The following is a 24,286-nucleotide window of genomic DNA, read 5'->3' as shown; positions in this document are numbered from 1 at the left end:
CTGCGTAGATATAGGCAAGCTTCGGCCAGTAAAATGGGGCTCTGGGACGATGTAGACGCAGATGTATAAGCCCCATCAAGGATTAATCTAGAAGAGTATACGAATGCATGGTTACTGTATAACTGCCAACTATAAGATCTGCATCATCTGATATTTAGTAAAATCTGATTAGACGACTCCCCAAGCCACGAAGACACGAGATCGGTATTGTAGAACCTTTCACGGCGTATCTAGCGTCTCATCGTATTGGTCGAGAGCGGGACAAGATACGGGCCGGTTATCACGTTCGCTACTGGGGTAAAAAGGCAACGACAAAGTGATGGATCTTTTCTCGGGTCATTTTTAGCTAAAGACTGCAAGCTCTCCGACTTATCACTTTCTTATGCAGAGATCTGTGCGTATTATCCACTTTTCTCCAGCTGTTACCTGTCGGCCTTCGTGCTGAGAACACAGTTAGTATTATTAGATAAAAGAAAAATCACTGGTTGACGTGCTAGCAAACAATCTTCCCCATGCTTATGAAGTAGTAGTAGCCCTGTTTCGGGGGCAATGGCGATTTCTTCCTTTGGCGATTTGCGATCTAGAGGGTAGAAAACAGTTTCTCCGCCAACACATCCTTCGGCCGCCGAAGTTAGATATAGCAATAGCGTCCAAGTTGTTTTGGTATTGATGGTACCGGATGGTTCATTACGACTCTGTAGGGTTACTAGATTTGAGTCGTCATCTGAAGCTGTAGATTAGTGAACAAGTCTCTCGACGTAAAACTTCTCTTGAAGATGATGTAAGGGGGTTCTTTTCGGCTAGGGTCCTGATGCTATTACTGGTTCCTATTACAGAACCTAGAGGGACGCATCCGAACAGCGAGAATGAGGCTGACAAGGTGTTTAATATTTCATCCAGGCAACTCTGGAGAAGGAAATGCGGAGAATTGTTATAGAAAGAACGCTACCCTTCGTATCATATGGTTCTACTCATAATCTGTTGTCGCTTGCAGATGGCTATGTAGCCAAAGTCTGAGACAGAATAATAGAATACTTACAGTGGCAATCAAAGTATTGACCTCTGGAATAACGATAGACTCGGATGTTAGGATTCAAGCCTACCGCGTCACCACCCCTGTGAATTCGTCATTAGTTTTCTTCCCTCGCCGGGGAGTTGACGAGGGCTTTTGGGGCTATCGTAGCAGCCACGACACAAGGTTACAAAACATTACTGACCATAGATGTCTGGAGGATTCATCTAGCAGAGCATCTTTGAGCCCTGTTTCAAGCCATAGTTTCTCTGCGAAGCGGGCGTCATCTATTTGGAACCTATCGTTAACCCTTAGCGCTTCGCCACGCTTTGGACGACCAGGTGTAGTTGCTAAGGGCAATGTTTTGAGGAAGTTGACGTAGTCACGGCAGAGGGTTTTCGGCCAGAAATTTCGTAGTAAGATTATTTTATCCCCCAATCCGGGAACAGGAGCTTCTGGGTTGAGTTGCACAATAGGTAGAGGAGGCTTAAACGGTGGCCAACTCGGTGATCGGCCCGCAGCTGGCACGGGAGGATTTGAAGATTGATTCTTCTTGGACGTCTTATCCTTGCCCATAGCAATATTTTTGGGCTCGTACGGCTTAGTAGTTAGTAGAATGCCACGAGGATTAAATCGTAGCGGGGTTATCTCGATATTGGCGTTTAGTAAAAAGGTAGACTGATAAAAGATGATGGCAGTGAGAAAGGTGAAAAAGATACCTAAATGTTTGTACCAGACGGATATGAAATAAGGTTGGAAGTGGAGGTCAATTGAAATCCAACAAGCTGGGACCTAAGGTCCATTAATCCCATTAATTGCATATATGTCGCAACTAAAAACACATCCCTCCCCCTGCTCCCGTGTCTCAACTAGATCAAGAGTACCTAATCTACAGTTAATCTAATAGATCTCATCGAAAAAGCCAAGACAGATCCACTTTATAAATACATCCATAACTTAGGTACTAGGTAATACCTCTACCTAGGTAAGAGGTAGGTAGCTGTCGGAGGTACATGTACGACGGGAGCTCACATGCTTTCAACTTCATGCGGGCTGGACGGGTACCCGATCCTCCCGTCGGACACTTTATCTACCTTAGATAACTATTAGACATACATAAGATTTATATTATAACTTTCCTAATTTGTTGCCAGAAAGGCATCGTCCAATAGTCAGGTATACCATACTGTCTCACCGCTTCGCTGCTTGTCGTTCTCTTCCGGAGGCCCAGGTAGTCAAAAGACAAATCTGTCTAGCTGCAGAAAACTAGTGACGATAATATCAATCCGGAGGCTTGCTTACACGAGGCCTACAGATGCTAACCTTAGCAACCCTAGCATTCACCTAGCATTTGAGGGTTAATCGATACGCCACAATGTTATTTTCATCTGATTGTTGCGTTAGCTGTCTTGCATTTTGCTTTCTTTTCCCCACGAGCTGAAAGTCAGGCCATCATGGCAAACACCTAGCATGGTAAATAGACTGACTACCTACCTCCTATGCAGCCGCCCACTGACGATTTTTCGGTTTGCCAACCAACCGGTAATGTCTCCACACCAACAGAATCCACCTTGCTGCTGTTATGACATTGCGCTTAAGAACATCATAAATCCTCTACTACAGCAAGATGTGTTGTTCCTGGGAAGCGGCCGTCTTATATGCGAATCGCTTTCAGACTTTATAAATATATCATTAGTTACCTACTCAGGCTAAACGATGAGTAGATTCGCAGTATACTGTGACTGGATAGCTACCGCTCGGAAATGTTTGGAGGGCGAGCCACCCCCAAGCCACATAGCAACATTCTATGTTCAAGAAGAAACTATTAAATTCCCCCTTGCCGGAATAGAGCCTTCCAGCCGTGTCGCTGAATTCTATGGAGAACAACTCGCCGAGGTCAAGAGATCTAGGCTGAGAGAGAAACGAAAGGAGCTCTACAGAAGATTCAGAGCTAGAGTCGTTGCTGCTCATGTTGCTGTGGAGAATGTAGGAGTACCGGCTGGGACGGTTTCGACACTTAAAACAAGCTTGGCTCACTTGGATGTAGCGCTGGGCTGCATGACGGATTTGATAGAGTACGACATGGAGCATCCAATCCATTGGTCAGAGGTATTCCCGGCGGAGGATACCCAAAGCCAATTATCGTCAAGTGAGCTCTGGCTTCATTTCAAGCTGGAAAGTATTAGGCCATGTCTTGTTTTCCTAGTGCGGCTCTTATGGCGAATACTTCCAAAACATGCGGATACGTGGCGTGAATGCGAAGAAAGCCTAACAAACAAACACTGGATAGTTCAGTTTATTCTGGATTCACCGAGGCTTCCGAGCAAATCCACATCGACATCACCGGCGCGTTCCCCAGGAATTGCCCTGTCACCTTAGCAGGGTAGCTGGCTAGTACCTACCAGCTTCCACAGTAATAAAAACAATCATGGGGCTCGGCTCTGGTGGCTTTGGTGAAGAGATCAAGAATCCTATGTGGCTACCTAAGTTAAATACGGTTAGTTCTCTGCATACCTCATATAACCTAGACGGAGGTTGGTACTAATAAGCGTTGTAAAAAGGAAGATAGGAGGTCTGATTGCAAGTTACGGTTGAAAAGGTGAATACACATTGATTTATGTGGGGGTATTCATTCATTGGGCTGTTACTGGATTTAAAAACGAACCAGCAACCTTGAAGTTTATGAAGTTTATAAATCACAAGGATTATCTCCTAGCTACATGCCTCTATGTACCTCCTAGGGTATGTCTAGGTTAGGTAGGTAGTGTTAGGTACAATACTTACCTACCTGACCTTACCTACCTAGTATTTTACTAATAAGGTTATTCTTTTATCGCGTATAGTCTCCACTTACCCCAGATTCTACTGGGAGAATTCAACTTCTGAATTCACGCGACATCAAAAATCCCTCCTTCTTTTTACAAGTTCGTTTTACAAGGCCTATTTAGATCTTCGGTGAAGAGTCGAACTGCCATTCTTTAACGTAGTTGGGTTGTTGATTTGATTTTGCATCTTTCTCTTGCGTCTAGTTCGAGCATTCATTCTTTCTACCGCATAGGTGTATACGTACAACTCGATATAAGATAAAAGAACATCAACGCCAATGTGGTCCTTCGGAACTACGATGACAATGGCCAAAGACAACGATCCTTCGCTAGCCTCTACCAGCAAAGCTCAACAGTCTCAACAGTCTCAACAATCTCAGCTCCCTCAGCCTCCTCAGACTTCACCACAACTTCCCGAAGCTCTCCAGTCAACGACAGCCTCACCCCGACCTCGACCGCCAATACTATCACAACGCTCTTTGAAGCAATTAGGTCTATTCTTCGCCGGCGCTGGCTTTCTCGCTCTCTCCACTGCAATTACGCGACGAGCGGTCGTAAGAAAGCGCTTGGCGACTATCCCTAAATTTTATTATCCAAGCAACCAACAAGTTAATAAGATGGATTCCGATAGCTCGTTGATCGCCCTGGAGGCTCTGAATCTTGCGACGCTCAATGTCATGGGGTTCGGTATTATGATGACAGGTGGTCTATCGTGGGCTTTTGACATCTCGAGCGTCGATGATTTGAGGGCGAAGTCAAGGGCGCATCTTGGTCCCTCGGGTGGTCAAACAGACGAGGAGGCTGAACGGGAAATTGAAGAGTGGGCAGCAAAGGTATTAGGGTGGAAAGAATCAAAAGGAAAAGATAACAAATCGCCACCCGAGAAGGCCGACTAAATCCCTGCTAAGTAATTCAAGACTTGCAGAGGAAGGACCTGGCACTTAACCCGTACTCGGTGCTATACATCCTATACATCAAAGAGTTACGTGCCGACCGAGATCTTAATTCGGGCACGCCACATATACTAGCTTATCCGTATCCGCGATACCAACAACTGCGCTCAGCGGAGCGCACTGTGCCTAGAGTCGGATGTTTCTTCAGCTATAGGTGGCGCTGATGAGCCTAGTGCTATGTGCGATCTCCAGGCGAAAACATCGATCGATGAATCTGTTCTTTCCGATAATTGGCTTCCGATCATGTCCTATTGTATCTGGCAACGTCCTGCGCGACCTTGCACTAAGATTTTCTTGACTTATATTGCCCTACCTTCGGCTTAAGCACAATTTCCATTAAGCAATCAATTTCAGGTTTAGGTAGTTTCCGCTCACCGTTTCTTCCTGGGCTACCTGTTTTGTGGAACGATTATTACGCCTTGGTTTAGACTGTACAGCACAAGTTTGTCCACCTTTGAAGTCATGAGGAACGTAAAAGTATTCGTCGCACGTCTGAATGCCACCCATTTTGAATATTTGCTTCTTATGTCTTACTACTCGTGCCGCTATGTCTCGTCTGAGGAGGTGATAAAGAAGTAACAAGTACGAAGGATAGACCAGGTGCTCGGCCTACTCGAATTATGGCACCGACTACGTTCTAAATACGCTCTACGTTCCAAGTATCCTATATTAGGCGGCTAAGCACATCGTTCGTGTTAAAAATATCTTAACAAGCACCACCTTAACAACTATGTCCATCTATCATATAACAGTTCGAAACTATCACTGGGCCCATCAAAACACTGTTGTTCAGTGCCCTGTTCCTAATCTCGACTCGCCTGTAGAAGACTTAATTGTTCGACCTCTAGAAGGTGTTAATCGGAATGAACCTCGGATAATAAGCAGCGTTTCTGCCTTGAACGATGACATATTTGAAGGCGAATATCAGGCCGAGGCACACGGTGCATTCATCTCAACAGATCCGGAGAATATTGATCACTATCCTGTTTGGGCAACCGTCCACGGTCACGAATGCGGGAAGGACGAGATTTACGTGGCAAACTTAACAGCATTCAAGGCCTCTAGCATTCCTATAGCGCATATTTGCTGGGTTCCCTGCCTAGAAGCACCAGATGGTAACCTGTATACAATCATCGGTGCCCCACGGCAGACGTTCGGAACCACACGGGTTCCGACCATTATCCAGCCCTTAGGATTTCCAAAGGAGTCCAGGTTGGCTCTTCGCGACCCAGTCGAACTTGATAGCTACAAGCAGATCGGGGATGATCGAAAGAGGAATCTATTCGAGGTGCAACGTACGGCGATGCGAAGGAATCGTAGGCCTTCGCCGCTCTTGCTAAACGCCTTTCGCGTATTTTCTTCGCCTTATAGACTTGATCATGGCCGACTCACCTTGCGGGACATCATCGAAAGGGATCACGGGTCTCCACGATCGTATGGCTCCGACAGCAGTTCTCAAACTCTTTCTGATAGCTCGGACGATGATGATTTTATCTATACAAGACCTGCTTATGCCTCAATAGTAGACGCTCGGAGTGTAGGTAACCCCCCCGCCTTAGCTACCAGCTATCGTCTCACAGCGCAAGCATGTACCGAAGTGTTGACAGAATCGGCAGCGCCCGTATAAATGCGATTGCAGATATGCTGCTCTTCGTCCTACGTGTTTCAACCCACGCCCAAGCCACCGACATGTTACGGACAATGAGTGTTGTCTAGGCTCAAGCCATATAAAGCACTGCATATATGCGGACCACGCGCCAACCCAGTGCCTCGTTTCCAGTTCGAAGGAGCAGCACAGACATTGCATCCCCATCCCCTTGTGGCAGAAATTGCAGTCTCAATTCGATGTGTCTTGCGGAGAATCTACCTGTCTCGAAGATGACGTCGTGTTTAGAGAGCCAGACGTGGCCACAAATGATGCCTTGAGTCCTATGGAATTCGAACCAACGATCGCCGACGTTTCTTTCGTGGATGCTCAGGTTTAAGTTTTACTTCCAGTTGTACTTTGATGTAAGATTTGCATTCACCTGCCACCATAATCTGAGCGCTACGAATGGGACCAAGCGGCGGACTGAAGCATCACAAGAGAGACGGCCGAAGACCATTAAGAGTTGCTGGGCACGGTCCTTTACTAGCATTTTACGTTCATGTATCCCCACAGATACTACAGACGACATGCAATTAAATAAATACATAGGTGGCGAAGTCATTATACCCTGATATCCATCTACGAGGAGGTTAGCACTGTTCTTCTCTATTGAACCACCGCATAAGCAACCAAGATACCCGCATTGCAGCATGAATGTAAGATAGTTAGCGTTAGCTAAACCGTGGATTCTCTATTTTGAAAGCCTACCTAACCTAGGTACCTAAGGTACACGGTCACACTTGGTGATGTTATGCTTTCTGTCACTTACACCTGCAGAGTAGTGACAATCGGTATATATATATGTACCTCCTCTGAGGGATTTTTCTCTCTATGCCCCTGGGAGGTACCTAACAATAACTGTAGTTTTACATGGCGCATCATACACAGCGCCTAATCTTAGCTTTTCAAGCCGTTTCAGAAAAAAATATTCCAGAAAGGGGGATGTTACATATATAGTATATAGTCGTAGCTTGACAACCAACCTCTACCTACTATTCCGCCTAGTTTCTCGGTTCGGTTTATCAACTTAACGTTACCCTGCATGAAAAGCCTACCACCACCATCTTTCTCATCCATCTCCACTTAGCATGCCCTAACCTTAGCCCGGCCCCGGTTTGTAGACTACCTATACCTTAGACTACCTAGCCTCCTCTTCTCTTCGTCCATCCCCACCACACCAGGTAGCAAAAACCCGAAACCCGACAATATATGCAAAATTTTCACAGCAGAATCTCCATCAAGTGAAAGGCAACATCCGTTTCCTCTTCACATTCATCACGGTCGGATGGTGTAGTTGGTTATCACGTCAGTCTAACACACTGAAGGTCCCCAGTTCGAGCCTGGGTTCGATCATTTCTTTTGCCCATTTCTCAGTTTGAGTAAATTTTTTTTTTCTTATTTCCCCTCTCATTTTTATTCGTCTCCTCCATTACTCCGTCATCGGATAGGTACGAGTTTCCACATGGAATGCTTCGCCTATTTTGGAAAACTGTACAATAGCCGATGTCATGCCGAAAGTCTTATATGGTTTGCTGAGTATCAAGTTTCAACTGTGTACTAAAGAGTTTTGACTTACAAGGCCGGCTATCTATTTGGGTAGGGCTGTCCAAAACCAATCTACTGATATAACAATAATGCGGCTAGGCTGGTTCTCTCTACCTAAGGCAAGGAAGGATTATTCAGTAGTCTAATTGATTTCAACATCGTCGGTTTTTATATCTGCAGTATGCCCTAAGTTAATCCCAGGTAGCAAGTTGTTACATGACTAGAATATAAAATATAAAAGTATGCCCCCATTTTATAACTATAACATGTTGCCCCAACATGGCTAAAGAATACAAAGTGTACCTAATATGATGGGTTGATAACTCGCGGCGAGGCCAATATCGTCCTCTCGGTGTCGCTTATGCCCCAATTCGAGTGTCTCCCCAGTTCGCTCGACTCCTGCTCTGCTCTGCCCTATCACTGTCTATGATTAAAATTATCATCGCGAGCAATCCATACAAACGTGCAGTGTTCCGTTATATGGCATTCTCTTCCGCATGTCCGCTTATACGTGCTTCTAATCCTTCACCTTTCTCGAAGCTTCCTCTTCGGCCCCAGTTTCGGGGTTGGTGTTTAAGAAATGCGCCTACAGCACCTAAATACCCCTCGTGTCGTAGGAAATAAGCTTGCTTTTGGCCTTTACTCCAGAACTTGATAGCGTAGCTCAGCGTGTTCATAGTTTGGGGATGGCCGCGGATGAAAGATCCGCCAAAGTAGATGCGCGACAGGCCGTGTACTTGCGACTGCAGGTATGCGATCTGGCCGATGTTATTACTGATAGCGTATAATAAGGAACGTGAAATATCAGCGCTGGAAAATCGTGACGTCGCTAATTCGCTTGCTCTCGAGGATGTGGGACGGTGTTGTGGTTGTGGTTGTTGTGCTTGGGGTCCGCTCGTCGTCGAAGACTTCTGTTGCGAATTCTTCTTCTGCTGCTGTTGCTGGTTTTGGTCATCGCCGTTTGCAAGTCCGCCCATATCCTCAGCCTCATGTTCTGCTTCCTGCTTCATACGGAAAACTTTACCAAACGAACTAGCAATCGTGGTGCTCTTCAACCCAATTTTCCCGTAATCGGTACCGTAGATATCACCAACCAGCATATCTACTTTGGCGTTGTCTCCGTGCGCGGCCATATCTAGCATCTCATCAAAAGTTTCGGCGGGCGTAAGTAGAGATAGAATACCCCAAAGGGTACCTCCACCGAGAGATGTACCACCTACTCTCTCGAAGGTCCGGGGGCCGGATACCTTAAGTATACTGACACCGGATCCTATATTTACGAGCATATACGGGTAAATATTAGCGCTAGGCGTCGCGAAGTGCATGGGATCTGTCTCGGAATATGTGAAGACCTCGCGGGGTATTTCGGTAATAAAGAAATCGAGACCTGTCGCAGACAATGCGCATACCTATCATCAGTCTCCGTCACTTGTAATATTGGGGAATATCGGCGCATTCAGGACTAACCAATAATTAAACATTCCATTTCGTCTTCTCGTAGAACGTCTACCCCGAGTCGTTGTCGGATTCTGTCGTAGTACTTGTAAGCACCGCCTCCTGTCGCCATTACGCATAGTTCGCTAGGTTCGGAGCCATTGAGAGCGAGCTGCTTGTCTCGCAGATGTCGCATAAGCTCGATACAATCGTCTATACGATCGGTTTCGAAGGATTGGAAATTAAGTCGACCGCCGGGATCAGTTGAATGCGCCTCGCGGGAGAAATAGACCAGCTTAGCTAGCGAGCCACCGATCTAGAATATAGGAATTGCGCAATTTAGCTCCGAGAACACAGTCGCGAATCTTACGTCGCATTGGAACATTGGAGATTGCCTACATCAACAGCGATATGGCTGACAACAGCCGTATGATTAGGAAGACGAATGTCTTTTGTTTCGTGGTAACTATTCCCGCCGGATGCAGACACATTCGCGGGAGTACCGGGTTGTTGTTCGGTCGTATCAACAATGAATGCGCCCTTCACGTTGATGCGGACAGAGCCGGGATGTATAATGGTACTATCGATCTCGGCCGTGCTCGTCATAGTGCGCGGTCTTCCGGGCGACTGCTGCGCCGCATCGGCCTTTCCGTTGCCGTTGCCGTTGCCGTCGCCATCTATAATAGCGGCATCGGCTTGGTAGGTATCTCCGGACATCGTATCTCGCATGTATCGCATGTATCGGGGGGGCTGGTGGTGGAGCTAGGTCGGTGCGGTGAGGCGGGGGAGGGGCAATAAAAGAGCTGAGATAAAAGAAGGTGATCAAAGCTTCTGGTGGCTCAGAAGCCTATGTGTAGCAGCAGATCAAGGAGGCATGAATTTAGGAAGGAATTCAGAAATAAACTTGGGAGATGGTTTCGGTGAGATGTTGATAAAGGTACCTATGCAAGGTATGCGAATGCGACAACAGCATTTGGTGTTCGGATTTGCGCTCAACGGGTAGGATTATTTAGAATGAGGTACGGTTTACCGCGGAACGGAGAAAGGAGTCAGAGCCAAGGCAAAGCCTCAAAGAAAAAGCGCGAATTGGATTTTTGGTGGGACAGAATTCGCATGGATTAAGGTACCTGCTGATGGATGCGCCATGGGTCAAACAGAAAGGGGAAAAGACTAGTGTTAACTTTTTAAGAGGAGACTATGTTCAACAAATATGATTGACCAGTTTGACCATTTATTACCCCACATTATCACAGTACATACTATGGTATCAGGCTTAAATAAAACTACCCTGTCAGGTATCCTGCAAGAAGGCCGAATAGCTACCATACTGGATTAGGACTAGTATAACCAGGGTCTTAAAAAGATACATTTAACACTTTAAAAAGAATGAAAATTCTTACCTGCACTTTTTACATACCTATCATAAATAAAATATATATCAAAATGATCCTTAAATAAGCAGGAATCTAATGGTTTAATCAGATTCTTTGTAATGTACTTAGATATTAAAATATCTTATATATTAATAGTGATATGTTTAAAACTATCGCATAGGCCACATTATAGCGTGTTACCTTTGACAGGGGTTTTACTTACCCATAACACCATAGTACGCACTATGTCATTGTTATTTCTTGTTATTTCTTATCGATAATGCTTATGGACCCTCCCGGCCCCAGCCCCTCCCCCAACAAGCCCCTCCAAAAGCTACATGTATTATGTACCTAGGTACGCTAACCTGCCAGCCCTGCTCGGCCTGCGTCTACCCGAGGTACAACAAAGTTGACTTGCTCGCTTAGCTACAGGCACCTGAAACCATAGCACGCAGAATGATCACACCCTTAGCAAGACACTTACATAACCTGTAGAATCATACGTCCTGCCAAAGAAGTACAATCCATTTTATTATCACCCGGCTCTTAGAAGAATCCTCCAACAGGTACCGCTACAAAAACAGCCGTCAACACGCCACCACCCAACAGCCCAGCCAGCACCGACTGCACAAAAATGACATCTTGTATCTGCCTGAGCGCCGGCTCTTGGATCCAGACCTCCCGGTCAAACACCTTGCGCACCAGCCCGCGGCGTTCGTACTTCACCACCCACGGCTCGTCCTCGTAGCTATTATTACTCGACCCGAACGATTCGAAGCTATTGTTGTTACCCTCCTTAGATCCCCTACCTCTTTGATGGTTGCCTCTTTCTTCCAGTTCCGATCCGGAGGAGGAGGAGGAAGAAGGGGATACCACCCCCTCCTCCGCGGAATAATCGAATAGCTCCCACGGCCGCACGTGTCGGTGGTGCAGCCCGTGCAGCACCACGCACATCCCCTTGTACGCCGAAACCAGCGTCGCGATGCCGAGCGTCCACGGGATCGCAAGCAGCGCGCGCCAGCCCCGGCCCGCGGAGCTCAGCGTCAGGAGTATCGCGCCTATCGTGGCGCAGAGGATCGTGCCGGCGCCTAGGCTTCGGGCGAAGGTCACGCGTGCTGGGTTGCCGTTGCAGATGGTCCAGCGGATGAAGTTTGGGTGCGCTTGTCTCCGGAGCGTGTCCTCTACGCTTCCCATGATGGTCCGGAACGCTGATGGGTGTGTCGTGTATGCCAGTGCTTGTACTACGCACTTCTGCTCCTTGCTTGAAAGGTTGAGTTGTCGTGGAGCGTCGTCTGTGATATATGTCGCAATTACGCGGTTGACCTCAGCTCTGAAGGGCTGGATGGTAACTAGACAGGTAGGTAGGTAGGTGTTAGTAGTGACACGTTTGTTAAGACCGGATATTCTAGATATAACATACATGGCTGTGAAGCACCGGCGGCTCTAAAAGCGTCTTGACACTGCGAGCGATAGCTTGTAGCTCGGGACCTCGACCAAAGAGACGGGGTATCTTTAACGCTAGGCGTCGAAGGAGGCGTCGAAAAGGGGTCTCTGCTTTCTAGAACGATGTCTGCTTCTCCTTTCTCAAAATCGGTACCTCTGAAGATAGCAACGGCTTCCGGTTCTTTTCTTATCCTTTCAACGGCATCCTTTTGGATCTTTGCAGCCGTTTCATCCTCCATTGCTTGCGTCCACTCCGGGGAGAGATTCGTGTCTGAAGTACTGGCTTCGTTGAACCGCTTCACGTAGTCGCGATACCAGAGGAAGAACTGCAAGTTCTCTGCAGAGTGCTCGATATACATGAGGTAGTTTATAAAATCACGTATGGTGCACGGCTGTAAGATGCAACTTTGTGTTAACACACGGAATCGGAAAGCTTCAAGTTGGAGGTACTCACGGGACAAGTTCCTCCGTCCATGATTTTGTCAAAAGCGAGGACGTCAGGTATCCCAGATGAAGAGCCTGTTTGACCTGATTCCAGCGAAACATCACTGCTCGCGTCTCCTCTCCTGCTTGATAAGAATTTCCCCTTATCTACATGCCCTGGCCGTCGATACTTGAGTGAGAGAAGACCCATGATAAAACAAGTGATCGACAACAGCTATAAAGCTTGATTCTCTTTAACAGGTAAGAAACAGATGTCTATCAAGAGAAATCTCCAGACACGATCAACAGCTACCCAAGACAAGCCAGATCTACGAGAGTTTAAGTACCAAAAGCTTTCAGGAACGGAAGGCTTTGAACAGTTAAATCCGGGGGCTTATTTCCTACCCGGACGTTAGATGGAAAAGACTAGGTTAGCTTGGAAGCCAGGAACTGTCTTACATTCAGAGCTGCTTGGCCGAAGCCATACGATAGCCTCTAGCTTAGGTTGGAGAAGCTTAGCCAGAGTACCTTGATACATATTCTCCGGGTCATGGCTAATCCCAAGCCATTGCCCATATTCCCCTTAAGCGTGAGAATCCACTAGTAGGACTCCTGTCACCAACCTAGAATTATACTTAAATATAGAGCTTCAAGTCAGCCTACTGTGTATCATGTAGAATATTTACATATTGTAGGTAGTAAAGTCTAAAGGTAGATGTCTACTTTCCCTATAAAAATTCGCAAGCTAGGCCCCAGTATGGAGGTTAGCTTTCATAAGACAACAGTTCCTGTTTACTATACGGCTGAAGAGCCTTCGGAGACGGACTAGTCATAACTCCTCAGGTGCGGCTAGATATTTAGGCTTTGGTAGGCTGAAGGTGAATATCAACGGCTCGCCCATTGATTGGACAATTGGTACTGGCAATGACTCAGGTTAGCTTCAGGCCTCCGAGGCTAGTGTCTGTTAAGAAGCAAGGCGGAATTTGGTTAACTAGCCCAGCCAGCCCATCAGTTGCAGGATGAGAAACTATCTCTCAAGAGGCCCCTGCGAGACAAACAGCCCTCACAACGGCTTCCCACGTTGGCGGAGTAGGCGAAGGGCTGGAAGCGGGTAAGGAAGATCAAAACTAGGGCGCATAAGACTTTGACTGTGGCGGCCCAAGTCTACTAGGTACGAGGGAACAGAGCAATTAGAGAAGCAAATATGTGCCTTGTTCCGTTTTTCGTCGTACGATGAGTGCATACGCCACTCAGCCCTGAGAACTATTGTGTATGAGACATGCATATCGTTCCTGGATCAATCATGATTCGCAGAGGCTGATTTAGAGCTTCGCCAACGTTTGAAGCCATGTAGTTGGGGCGGCTAGGTCGCTTGCGCTTGCGATGTTGACCTGGTCTTGAAGTCTAACAAAACGTCTTAGGCCATATTTCTACCCCTTAATTTGGGTGGCTTAAACTTAGATGATCACCTACCTTCCTTATTAGTGTCTCCAATAATTCATGCTTGAGTAGACATATCGGCTATGATTAGGTTCTTATACCTAGGTAATAAATTTCCTATACTGAAATCCCTAGGCTATTCATCGACCAAAATGAAAAAATGAATTTATCAAATTAGCTTTTCTGATCCATTTGCGCGCGGACAAGAGGTAATCCTTCGTTACCAATCCCTCTCGGAGATAGAAACCGTGTTGATATCTACGCCATCCTTATACCATCTCTCCTCGTGGGTGATCTTCACATCATTTCCACTCACTGGCAAGTAGTTAGTTAATAAACGTCTACATTTAAAAGCATATAAGGGTGAATGCTCTTAAGTTCGTCAGGGGGAACAAGTTAGAAAATAAGTAATAGAAGCAACTTACTCTGGCGCTTCCTCATCAACCCGTCATCCGCGAAAGTCCAGTCTTCGAGCCCGTACGTCCGCCACCACTGGCCCTCGGCATCGTACCACTCGTACCAAAACTGGACGGCGATCTTGTTATCCGTGAAAGCGAAGAGCTCCTTGCGTAGTCGGTATCCCTGCTCGCGCTCCCATTTCTTGGTTAGGAAGGCCTCGATCTCGTCTCGGCCCTGGAGGAAGGTGTCCCGGTTTCGCCAGATCGAGTCTGGCGTATATGCCAACTTCACCTTCGATGGATCCCTTTTGACGTTGTACGGTTAGTTTTACGATACTCCTTTTGCCACATCTATTTAGATTCTAATCTAGAGCTGATGAAGTACGAAAAAAAAGGGGGGAGGGGGTAATGCGCACTTAGTATTCCAAGCATCTTGAGCCGCCTTCACTTTGATGTGAGCGGTCTCCGCCGTGAACGGAGGATACGGAGGCTTCCCTTTGTTGTCGGTCGCCATAGCGTCAAGATTCAATTTAGAATCTCTCCTGAGTGGTACTGTTTCACGTAGAATTAATCCACGAATGTACTACAACTACAACTTCTTTTAATTTTCAATTCTATCACTTTATATCTGTAGACACTGGGCTATGAGTAAGCGCCACAAAATTAAGCTCCGTGAAATGAAGCGAAGAGTTACAATTTCAACACCGGGAATGACCATGTGCCGGTGGCTAGGACGCCGGACCCCGCTCGGCCGCTCTCGGGATTCGAGAACGTCAAGATTATGTATGATGTCTCGCCACATCTAACCTAGGTGACTTATTTCCGGAGTTTATTTCACTCTTGGTAGAGAAAGTCCGGCATGAAAAGGTGCGCAGTTAGATAATTTAAGAATCATAGCGTTTTATTTCTCCTCGGGCTTCAAAGGTAGAGAGAGTATTGCAGTATGTTGCAGTGATTAATCGAGGAAACGACCGGTCAAATTGACTTATTATTACTTTTCAATTCCCGAGTCGGTGTTAAACCATACATTCTACTCTGTATGTACGAAGGCCCGGGCCAAAAGTCTTGCACATGCCAAGCTTTTAGCCCAGGTACTCAACGTGCGCAACTGTAATAACACTGTATTTGTTTAATACTAATTTTAGGGGCGGATAGTGGTCTTTACACTAAATTCTAGGTGGTTTACCACTATACTTACAAGGGCGTTAGTTGCTATTGGTAGATCTGACACCGTATAGCTTTTTTTATTGACACATAGCTTACCTAAGCTTAGACTTTTGGCCCGGACCTTCGTAGTTGCTGTTTATATCCGTACATGTTTTACTTTACACAGGGTTTAACCCCGATAGGAGTTGTTCTCGTTCATACGCCATCTGCAGAATTCAACAGGTCACCAACAACTCAAATATTGACACCTTGACTCACAAAATCTCGGGCCGTTTGAGATGTGCGTGTAGGCATTACATGTAGGTACCTAGGTAGGTGTTGGCCATAATTTGGAATTCAGGGGTAGTGTATACCTACTGGTCACATTGCTGGCGACTGACATAGGTTATTTGAAATACTGTTACTGTGTTAGCTAACGTTACCTCTCTTTTCTCGAACACTAATTTATACGTACGTAACAAATTCCAAATCTAGGTAACTACCAAATTCTTCTTCTTGCACATGCCCTGTTTTAAGCTTAGCAATCAACAGGACTACGCAATGTAAACCCGTTTGCTAATTATCCCCCACTCGGTTTAATAACGCTTCGGTGGGCTGTTGGCATATCTATCCTGAGATTCCGAAATCCGTGGTTTTTCGAACGGCCCTTTTTTCCCAAATGTTGAATAAAGACTAGAGCCTCGCACGTAAGTATTTACTATGTAGGAGGTACGTAGGCAAGTCATCCTGTAGGTTGTTAATTTTGTGCCGAAGATGACTTACTGAAGAAGATAGGGAATTACTAAGGCGTAACGAGAAAAGGGCGTAGTTACCTACCTGGTACTTCAGCTAGTAGCTAATCCAGTACCTAAGATAGAAATAAATGGCCCTGTATGGAACATGACGAAATATTCGTGCCCACCACAGCTTCACAATCGGTGCGGCCGCACGTCCGCACCTGCGTTAAGGCAACAAACAATAGCAAGTCACACAGGCTTTACTATGTAGATATATGCAAGGACTAGGTAACCCCTCTAACCGTCAAGGTTCCCTTTGACCCCACCGCGTAGGTATTTTGACCCCACCATCAATCGTATTGGCAATGGCGGCAACGGGATGATGCCAGCGCGCTTATTATATTAATGCGCCTGCAATGTTATGTTGTGACCGCGCGGTAACTGCAGTGCGAGTGCTCGAGTACTCTCTTACTCACATGTACATATTTTATGCAGCCTGCATGGAACATAATGTACCGTACATCTAGGTCAGGTAGGAAGGTACAATATACTAGTGCATATAGGTAATGTAGACTTTGGACAAAAGGTACCTGAGGTAGTCACGGAGTAGTAAAACTGCAGGTTCGAAGGTTGCTAACTATCCGAATTCGCAACGCCAAGTATCGTACCTGTAGATTCGGGACGACCACCTGATCTTACCCATCTTCTTATCCATCTTACTGTAACGATAAATCGTCTTGTCCCAATCCTTACCTCCACAACTAGTACCTAACCTACCTTAAAGCTATTAAAGAGCTAATTAGAGCTATATAGCTCACAACTTCCCTACATACTTTTTTCGAGTCTTTTGTCCATTCCTTGTTCTTTATTCTTCATCTACATCTGCAACAACTATTTAACATCCCACGAACAACTCCTACCCCATCTTATACCAGACCCAATACTAAACACCAACCCTCCATCCGCAACCATGTCTGCCCTCAACGTCGGTGACAGCTTCCCCGAAGGTGTATCTTTCACCTACGTCCCTTATACTCCCGAGCTCGCCGGTGTAACTGCCTGCGGTGTTCCCGTCAAGTACGACGCCAGCAAAGGTACCGTCATCTCTTTTCCTATCTTTTCTTCTCTGTATAACATTACCGACCTTTCCCTCTGTAATTGTCAACTCGCATAATCTAACCTTAAAACTCACCCCCTCTCGCAGAAGTCAAAGACAAGAAGGTCGTTATCGTCTCCGTCCCCGGCGCCTTCACGCCCACCTGCCAAAACACCCACATCCAAGGTTACATCGAGAAGCTACCTCAGCTCAAGGCCGCCGGTGTCGACCAGGTCATTGTCATCGCCTACAACGACGCTTGGGTCCAGGCTGCCTGGGCTAAGGCCAACGGTATCAAGGATGAGATTGTAAGTTCCTTATTTTTTATTTTTTATTTATTTAGTCATTGGTTCAGCCCGTCTCTTTCTCTTCCCCCAATTCGCCGTGCGTTGCGTCTTTTTCCAAAACAGGAATATACCCTGGAAAAGCGACAAATTAATTGGACGCCACATGCCTAACATGTCACGACATCCTCTGCTACAACCTGCATTCTTCCGAATTTAATTAAGTAAATTGGAAACACAACTAATATAAGGATGAAACAACAGATCTTCGCTTCCGACGACGAAGCTGCCTTCAGCCGCAGCATCGGCTGGACCCTCGGTGCCCGCACCGCCCGCTACGCCGTCGTAGTCGACCACGGCAAGGTCATCTACGCCGACAAGGAGCCCGAAAAGGGCGTCACCGTCTCGGGCGTCGACGCTGTCCTCGCCAAGCTGTAAATAAAAATAAACCTACCTACCTCACTGAATTTACTTCCTCTATAAACAAACAAACCCCCATGATACCAACTAACGTCGAAATCGGATTTCGAACCATGAATAGAAGAGTAGGAGGATATGGATGGAATTATATAGAAAAGAAGACGAAAGGTCGAGTTTTTCTTTCTTTCGAAATAAATAAACGAATCCACTGGGCGGTTGCAGTTTTGATGGCTTTCTTATATATAGACGTTGCACTTTGTAAAGCAAACTTAACTAGGGGTTTTATAAGTAAATAGATAAAGCACCTACCTCATAAACAATCGCAAAGCTAATTCGACATGTGAGAATAAAGCCTCCCTCTGCGTGTGCGATATCTCAGTGTGTTACTATGTAGTCATACATCAGGTAGGTAGTAATTGACCATGGGAACCAAGCTCGTGGTAGCTATTAGGTGGAACGAAGTAAGGAAATCCAAGGACCCAACAATTTCACTTGCACGATATGGGAGAAAGCACGAGCCGTATGGAGTATCTAAGGTTAGGTGCCTAGGTAGGTATGTACGAATTCAGACCGTAGAACGAGCTGGCATTAAGTTTGAAGCTACCAGGTTGTTGTTTTTTTTTGTTTTAAGAATTCCCATGACCATATATTAGGAAGGTTAACCATGAGAGAGATTCCAATGCATTTCATGTCGTTTCCCTCCCTTTAACCGAATAGATGATGATGATCATGATGGCGCCATCATGAGTGTGCGCGCGCATGTGTTTGTGTATGCGTGTAGGGTATGCTTGCTACGTTTGAAGGTTTCTCTTTTTTTTATATTCGCAATCGAGGAAGAAAAACTGGTTCCCACCGAAGACGCCGCCGGACGTGAGAGTGGCTACAACAACAACACTTTGAGAGAATGCCATGCCATGCTATGATATGTATGATCATGACTGATCCCTTTTCTCTTCATCTTTTCCCTTTCTGTCTTCTGTCCTCATCACTTCTTAAAAAAAGACCACCTCCCCTTTCACACCCTGGGAACCCTTGACCTAGCGTAGCAGCAAAAAAAAACCCGAACCGATAATAAAAAAACCATAAGAACCCTTAAACCCTACAGATGAGGTGGAGGAGGAGGAAGGGAGCAAAGTGGCTCTTTTAACGGGTGGTGGCCTGGACCTTGGGCTGGGCACCTCGGGCGCCCTGCTTGCCGACGATGCGCTGGGTCTGGCCCTTGGCGGCGGTGGTAGCCTTCTTGGCCTTCTCGGACTTCTTGGCGGCGGCGGCGGCGGCCTTCTTCTCCTTGGACTCCTTGATGGCCTGGGCGCGGGCGGCGGAGCGGGCCTCGGGGCGCATCGATCGCTTCTCCTTGATCACATCGAGGGAGGCGCCGACGATGGCTCGCTGGGACTTGACGGTGCGGCGCGTGCGCTTCTTGGCGACTTCCTGCAAGGGGGTGTCAGCATTTCTATCTTTCCTCGTCTCATCTCATCTCGACCTCGTGTTATTATTATTAATTCGCCTTCGCCTTTCCTTCCCTTTCCCGACGGTGCGAGTAATAATAATATTATCATTTTATTTTATTTCGTCATCGCTTGAGGAGTAGACGTCACGTCACGTCACGTCACGGGTTGTTGGAAAGGGAGGAAAAGAAAAAAAAAGAAATCGTACCTCAGAGATACCCTTGCGGTGTTGTCGTCGGTAGAGGACGGTCCATGCGAGTCGGCGGGGGTTCTTTCGCTGTAGGAAGAGCGACTCGGACTTGCCGTTCTGGAATCGGAAGATCTTGCTGTCGCCTCGGACGTAGAGCTTACCCTATTTTGTGACGAGTCGGGTTAGTTATCTTTCTTTGGTACGCACACACATACGGGGGGTATCGAATTGGATCGAAGCTGTTTTGTGGATAGTGAAGAATAATAAAGAAAAGAATATATATTATTTTTGCGTACCTTGCCAGGGTAGATCCTCTGACCGGAGAAGCTGTCGTCGTAAGTTCTCATGGTGGCGGTTGTTTGTCGCTTTCTTGAGAACTCTCGGTTGACTTGTGCTGTGAGGGTTAGTAGTTTTTCGAGGTTGGATGTTGGGGATTGTTGTTAAGAGGGACGGAATTTCGTAAATCTCAAAGTTGCGCGCACTTGTGTGGGCTGCATGACTAAGCCCCATTCATTTTCCTCTTTTTTTTCTGGCCCTTTTAGGGTCTCGCTTGATGTGGCTTGGGGGAAGGTGTGGGACGTGGCTATGCAAGCATTCAATTGAATGTTTGAAATTACGTCAATTAAAGTACGGGTTATTCAACTGTGACACTCTATCGTAATACCCCCGTTGTTGCATATTCTCACGATTTCTATCCCAGTCCCTTCCATACATACAATACATTTCACTACCTAAAGTTCCATTCACCATATCTACCTTAGGTACTTATTTCATCATGATATAATGAATACGATTGAAGATGATCTGGATATCTATTGAGTGGCCTTTACTCGAATATTGCCTAGTTAACTTAAGGTTGTTGTTTTGGCAGATTTGTCATACAAGGTTCCCTTCCCATGACCACAGCAGACGACATCGCTGCCCTGGTGCAGAACCATTACAATGCACTCCCAGCGAAGAGGAAACCTCTAGTCAGAGGTAATGGCCTGCGGGAGTGGGTGCCGCTAGCTGGAATAGTGGCTCAAGGTATATACCCAACCTATATGTCATGGCAGCATGTACATAGAGATATTATATATCCATAGACTAATACCTAATAATAGGCAAAGACGGCGAGCTCAAGTGTCTGGCCCTTGCGTAGGTTAGCTTCTTGATTATTTTTTTCTCACCCCTATGTCTTATGAAGTCTGTCTAGTCGTAAACCATGATCCCAAGATCTGACATGGCGCTGGTTTAGAACAGGTATGAAGTGCCTACCCGCCGCCAAGATACCGCAGGCGCAAGGGAACGTGCTGCATGACTGGCACGCCGAGGTCCTAGCCATCAGAGCCTTCAATCGCTTCGTACTCGACGAGTGTAAAGCTATGGCTCAGGGGCGCCCATCCGAGTTTTTACGGTGGCGGACTACGGATGAGATGGACTCGGGCTGCTACGGCAATAGCAAATCAGAAGAGCTAGAAGGGCAAACGAGTGAATGGTGCGGACAGCCTTTCTCCTGGAGAGAAGACGTTTTCATACACATGTACTGCTCCGAAGCCCCTTGCGGCGACGCGAGCATGGAGTTAATAATGGACGCTCAAGAGGACGCTACGCCATGGGAACTCCCCCCAACGGCCCTCTCCACCCCGCTCTCCACCTCCACCGCCGAGCCCTCTCCCTCTCCATCCCTACCAGGCCGTGCCTATTTCTCCCACCTAGGCGTCGTCCGCCGCAAACCCGCACGGTCAGACGCGCCGCCCACGCTCTCCAAGTCGTGCTCGGACAAGCTGGCCCTGCGGCAATGCACCTCGCTCCTCGCATCCGCCACCGCGCTCCTCGTCGACCCGCACCACGCCTACATACGCACCCTAGTCTTACCGGCGTCCCGGTACTCCGAGCCCGCGTGTCGCCGCTCGTTCTCGGCGTCCCCTACGCGCGGGCGGATGAGAAGCCTGGCATCTTCGACCATAGCAGCAGAGCAAGGCCGAGACCCGGGACAAAATCAGATCCAAGCAGAAAAGGCAGCCGAATCACCTTACCGTTTCCGCCCCTTCGCCGTCGAAACGACGACGTCCGAATTCGCGTACTCCCAGCGAACCGTGACCAACGCCAACGCCAACGCCAACGCCAGCGTCAGTGGAGGTAACGAGCACGGTAGCAGCAGTAACAGTAGCAGTAGCAGTAGTAGTAAACCGGGCGCGCAGAAAGCAGCTGCAGCTAGTAACGTCTCCGCGGCGTGGACGCGCTCGGGCCTCGAAGAGACGACGCTGGGGGGTATCTTGCAGGGGCGGAAGCAGTCTGGGGCGGACGCGCGCGGGGCCAGTTTTGCGTCGAGGCGGAGGATGTGGGGTCTTGCTGTGGAGGTGGCTGATATACTTTTGTCGTCTAGACAGGGGGAAGATGGTGAGGAAAGGGAAAGGAAACGGGAACGGGAGGGGGGAGAGGAGAGACATGACGATAGTTCTGGCAGGATTGCTGAGATCAAGAGAGCTCTAGAGGCAGAGACGTACGGCGGGATGAAGGGTTGCGAATTACTAGAGCCCCGGAGGAGAGCCAAGGACAAGGCGAGAGCAGAAGCACTGAAAGGATGGGTGAGAAATCTAGGCGATGAGTCGTTTACCCTGTAAAGTGAAGCAAAGCAAAGCAAAGTAATTTAAGGGGTCAGTTCACTTGTGGATGCGACATCATCGAACAAGACCAATTTACAACATATTTCTTCTTATTTGGAACAAGCAGTAGCATAAGATTTTCCTCGCTGCGCACGCCTGCGGGATTTCAAAGGTAAAAAACCTGATAGCAGGAACTTGACGGAGGGAAAAACGTATGACAACGCAAGCGGCTACTTGTAATAGGAATGCATTGGGATGGAAGGGGGGAAAGGGGTTTCGTTTTCGTGTCCGCACGCATCTAGCAGAGACAGAAAAGAAGTCTTCCCCCTTTTCCAATCCCAAAACTACCTAAAAAAAATTGGATGACGATGGTGGTTGAGGTAGCTAGAAGGAGGAAAAAAGATAAAACCCACCACCAGGTTTAATTTGCAAAAGGACAGCTACCGAGGAACTCCCTTTCCGACCTTTCCATCCTTAGGCGAGAGAGAGAGAGAACATTTGAGAGATGGAGAAAAAAAGAGACCACCATCAAAACCGGATTGACCAAATTCCATAATCATTCCCATTGTGCTGTTTGAGTTTCCATTATCTTTACCATGTGCTTCATTTCGTTTCGTAAAAATGAGACCTTTTTCTTTTTTCAAAGGGGGTTTTGTTTGGAGAGGGATTTGGGAGTAAAGTCTGGTATTTTTGGTCCGCTTGTTATTAATGGGTGTGCCAATTAACAAAAGGTCGTCTATTCGACCTTGCTCTCGAAGTTCTCGCCGGCGACTAAGTCAGGGATATCGTCATCATCGGCCTCGGCTTCCTTAGATTCCTTGGACATGCTCTGATAGCTCTCGGCTAGTTTCCGCAGAGAGGCAAGAGAGTCAGGTCCGAGCTGGTTTAGGATACCAGGGACAAGCTCGGTAAGCTCCTTGTCCTCGCCAGCACCGTAGATGGCGAATGTGTTGGAGGGTACAGCGGCGTGGACTATATTAGGTAGTTACCTAGATGTTAGCGACGGGATGGTTCTTTTAGGTAAGAGTTATCGGTATATATAAGAAAACTTACCCTTGGGAGCCGAGAAGTGGATGACGTTTCCGTCGCTCTTGAACATGTTGACCTCCTCGATAGCCTGAATGGGCTGAGTGTTAAGCTTCTTCAGCGTAGCTTGTAGCTTCTTGTCGTCGTTGGCGCTTCGGGCGACATTTCGCTTTTGCTTGTGTCGCGGAGTTCCCTTTCCACCTGCGCACCAAAAAAATAAAAAAAGATTAATCAGTTGCCCTCTTTATTTTTTTCAAACCTCCTCTCCCCACCCCCAATCATATAAAATCGACAACGACAATCTAGTAAATAAATATATTCAATATGACATACCGGTACGCGAAGGCGCGGCGCCACCGAACTTCTTCTTAAGGATCTCTTGTACGTCGGCCATGATTGTGTATAGAGGTCTCTTCTAACTCTCTTCTTTTCGATAGTTCGGGGTGGATGGATGGTGGGCTGAAGAGCGTAGCTGTGGAAATCGTTAGTAGGGATTGATTTCTTTTCCCATCAGTCAAATTTTTGGTGCGGGACGACTTGATTAAAGGTGTTTATGATGATTGGAAAAAATAAAAAAAAAAAAACATTAGAAAAAATGAAGATAACTTTACCTCGAGAGGAATTGCGAGTTTTTCTTTTTTCGTCGTCGTCGTCAAAATATCTCAGCTCTATCAATCGATTAATGGAGGGGCGATGCGATGAGGCCTGAAAGTTGGGGCTTCGTCGGCATTGGGAAATTGTGCGTTGCCAAGAGTTTTTCCTTTTTTCGCTTGAGGATCAACCCTCTTCCGCCCGCACCTAGGTACTTATATTACCTAGTTGTCGCATAATACACTTCTTACCTTAGGTATGCATTT

At 47.0% G+C, this 24,286-nt stretch overlaps 11 protein-coding genes and 1 non-coding gene across 12 annotated transcripts; 6 read left to right on the top strand and 6 right to left on the bottom strand.

Moving 5' to 3' along the window:
• Nucleotides 1-422: 422 nt before the first annotated feature.
• On the bottom strand, nt 423-1,588 carry F4812DRAFT_463528 (uncharacterized protein; the record flags this gene model as incomplete). The annotated part of the gene is made up of 3 exons (XM_047938222.1): nt 423-724; nt 1,040-1,116; nt 1,218-1,588. 3 exons carry the CDS (start codon nt 1,586-1,588, stop codon nt 423-425), a joined length of 750 nt encoding a protein of 249 aa, XP_047786015.1.
• A 918-nt stretch (nt 1,589-2,506) lies between these two features.
• On the top strand, nt 2,507-3,908 carry F4812DRAFT_446034 (uncharacterized protein). The gene is made up of 2 exons (XM_047935608.1): nt 2,507-2,688; nt 2,750-3,908. Exons 1-2 carry the CDS (start codon nt 2,671-2,673, stop codon nt 3,389-3,391), a joined length of 660 nt encoding a protein of 219 aa, XP_047786014.1. The 5' UTR covers nt 2,507-2,670; the 3' UTR covers nt 3,392-3,908.
• Nucleotides 3,904-4,929, top strand: F4812DRAFT_238303 (uncharacterized protein). Its single transcript, XM_047930605.1, has one exon. The coding sequence runs from the start codon at nt 4,116-4,118 to the stop codon at nt 4,731-4,733; it is 618 nt and encodes a 205-aa protein (XP_047786013.1). The 5' UTR covers nt 3,904-4,115; the 3' UTR covers nt 4,734-4,929.
• A 591-nt stretch (nt 4,930-5,520) lies between these two features.
• F4812DRAFT_463525 (uncharacterized protein) lies at nt 5,521-6,775 on the top strand (the record flags this gene model as incomplete). The annotated part of the gene is made up of 2 exons (XM_047938221.1): nt 5,521-6,327; nt 6,407-6,775. 2 exons carry the CDS (start codon nt 5,521-5,523, stop codon nt 6,773-6,775), a joined length of 1,176 nt encoding a protein of 391 aa, XP_047786012.1.
• A 942-nt stretch (nt 6,776-7,717) lies between these two features.
• On the top strand, nt 7,718-7,791 carry F4812DRAFT_t148. Its single transcript has one exon. It is a non-coding gene; the product is annotated as a tRNA-Val (tRNA).
• A 668-nt stretch (nt 7,792-8,459) lies between these two features.
• F4812DRAFT_463524 (fumble-domain-containing protein) lies at nt 8,460-10,134 on the bottom strand (the record flags this gene model as incomplete). Its single annotated transcript, XM_047938220.1, has 3 exons — nt 8,460-9,370; nt 9,451-9,733; nt 9,817-10,134. 3 exons carry the CDS (start codon nt 10,132-10,134, stop codon nt 8,460-8,462), a joined length of 1,512 nt encoding a protein of 503 aa, XP_047786011.1.
• A 1,006-nt stretch (nt 10,135-11,140) lies between these two features.
• F4812DRAFT_238296 (uncharacterized protein) lies at nt 11,141-13,293 on the bottom strand. Its single transcript, XM_047930604.1, has 3 exons — nt 12,688-13,293; nt 12,211-12,625; nt 11,141-12,139 (listed from the first exon to the last, which is right to left on the bottom strand). Exons 1-3 carry the CDS (start codon nt 12,865-12,867, stop codon nt 11,337-11,339), a joined length of 1,398 nt encoding a protein of 465 aa, XP_047786010.1. The 5' UTR covers nt 12,868-13,293; the 3' UTR covers nt 11,141-11,336.
• Nucleotides 13,294-14,160: 867 nt separating this feature from the next.
• On the bottom strand, nt 14,161-15,493 carry F4812DRAFT_446027 (DUF1348-domain-containing protein). Its single transcript, XM_047935607.1, has 4 exons — nt 15,189-15,493; nt 14,911-15,122; nt 14,522-14,799; nt 14,161-14,411 (listed from the first exon to the last, which is right to left on the bottom strand). Exons 2-4 carry the CDS (start codon nt 15,006-15,008, stop codon nt 14,317-14,319), a joined length of 471 nt encoding a protein of 156 aa, XP_047786009.1. The 5' UTR covers nt 15,009-15,122; nt 15,189-15,493; the 3' UTR covers nt 14,161-14,316.
• A 1,216-nt stretch (nt 15,494-16,709) lies between these two features.
• Nucleotides 16,710-18,529, top strand: F4812DRAFT_446025 (Redoxin). The gene is made up of 3 exons (XM_047935606.1): nt 16,710-17,471; nt 17,582-17,781; nt 18,022-18,529. The coding sequence occupies exons 1-3, from the start codon at nt 17,348-17,350 to the stop codon at nt 18,193-18,195; spliced, it is 498 nt and encodes a 165-aa protein (XP_047786008.1). The 5' UTR covers nt 16,710-17,347; the 3' UTR covers nt 18,196-18,529.
• A 546-nt stretch (nt 18,530-19,075) lies between these two features.
• On the bottom strand, nt 19,076-20,321 carry F4812DRAFT_238114 (ribosomal protein L24e-domain-containing protein). The gene is made up of 3 exons (XM_047930601.1): nt 20,112-20,321; nt 19,834-19,977; nt 19,076-19,608 (listed from the first exon to the last, which is right to left on the bottom strand). The coding sequence occupies exons 1-3, from the start codon at nt 20,160-20,162 to the stop codon at nt 19,321-19,323; spliced, it is 483 nt and encodes a 160-aa protein (XP_047786007.1). The 5' UTR covers nt 20,163-20,321; the 3' UTR covers nt 19,076-19,320.
• A 143-nt stretch (nt 20,322-20,464) lies between these two features.
• F4812DRAFT_446017 (adenosine deaminase/editase) lies at nt 20,465-22,494 on the top strand. Its single transcript, XM_047935605.1, has 3 exons — nt 20,465-20,841; nt 20,919-20,956; nt 21,053-22,494. The coding sequence occupies exon 3, from the start codon at nt 21,060-21,062 to the stop codon at nt 22,419-22,421; it is 1,362 nt and encodes a 453-aa protein (XP_047786006.1). The 5' UTR covers nt 20,465-20,841; nt 20,919-20,956; nt 21,053-21,059; the 3' UTR covers nt 22,422-22,494.
• On the bottom strand, nt 22,495-24,190 carry F4812DRAFT_446016 (NAC domain-containing protein). Its single transcript, XM_047935604.1, has 4 exons — nt 24,041-24,190; nt 23,763-23,901; nt 23,457-23,630; nt 22,495-23,375 (listed from the first exon to the last, which is right to left on the bottom strand). Exons 2-4 carry the CDS (start codon nt 23,821-23,823, stop codon nt 23,140-23,142), a joined length of 471 nt encoding a protein of 156 aa, XP_047786005.1. The 5' UTR covers nt 23,824-23,901; nt 24,041-24,190; the 3' UTR covers nt 22,495-23,139.
• Nucleotides 24,191-24,286: the final 96 nt, after the last annotated feature.

The sequence above is a fragment of the Daldinia caldariorum genome, assembly GCF_022478825.1.
Source record: "Daldinia caldariorum strain CBS 122874 unplaced genomic scaffold F4812scaffold_25, whole genome shotgun sequence".
NCBI lineage: Eukaryota > Fungi > Ascomycota > Sordariomycetes > Xylariales > Hypoxylaceae > Daldinia > Daldinia caldariorum.
The sequence above is the reverse complement of the archived record's forward strand: the minus strand, read 5'-3'. Positions and strand labels throughout refer to the sequence as shown.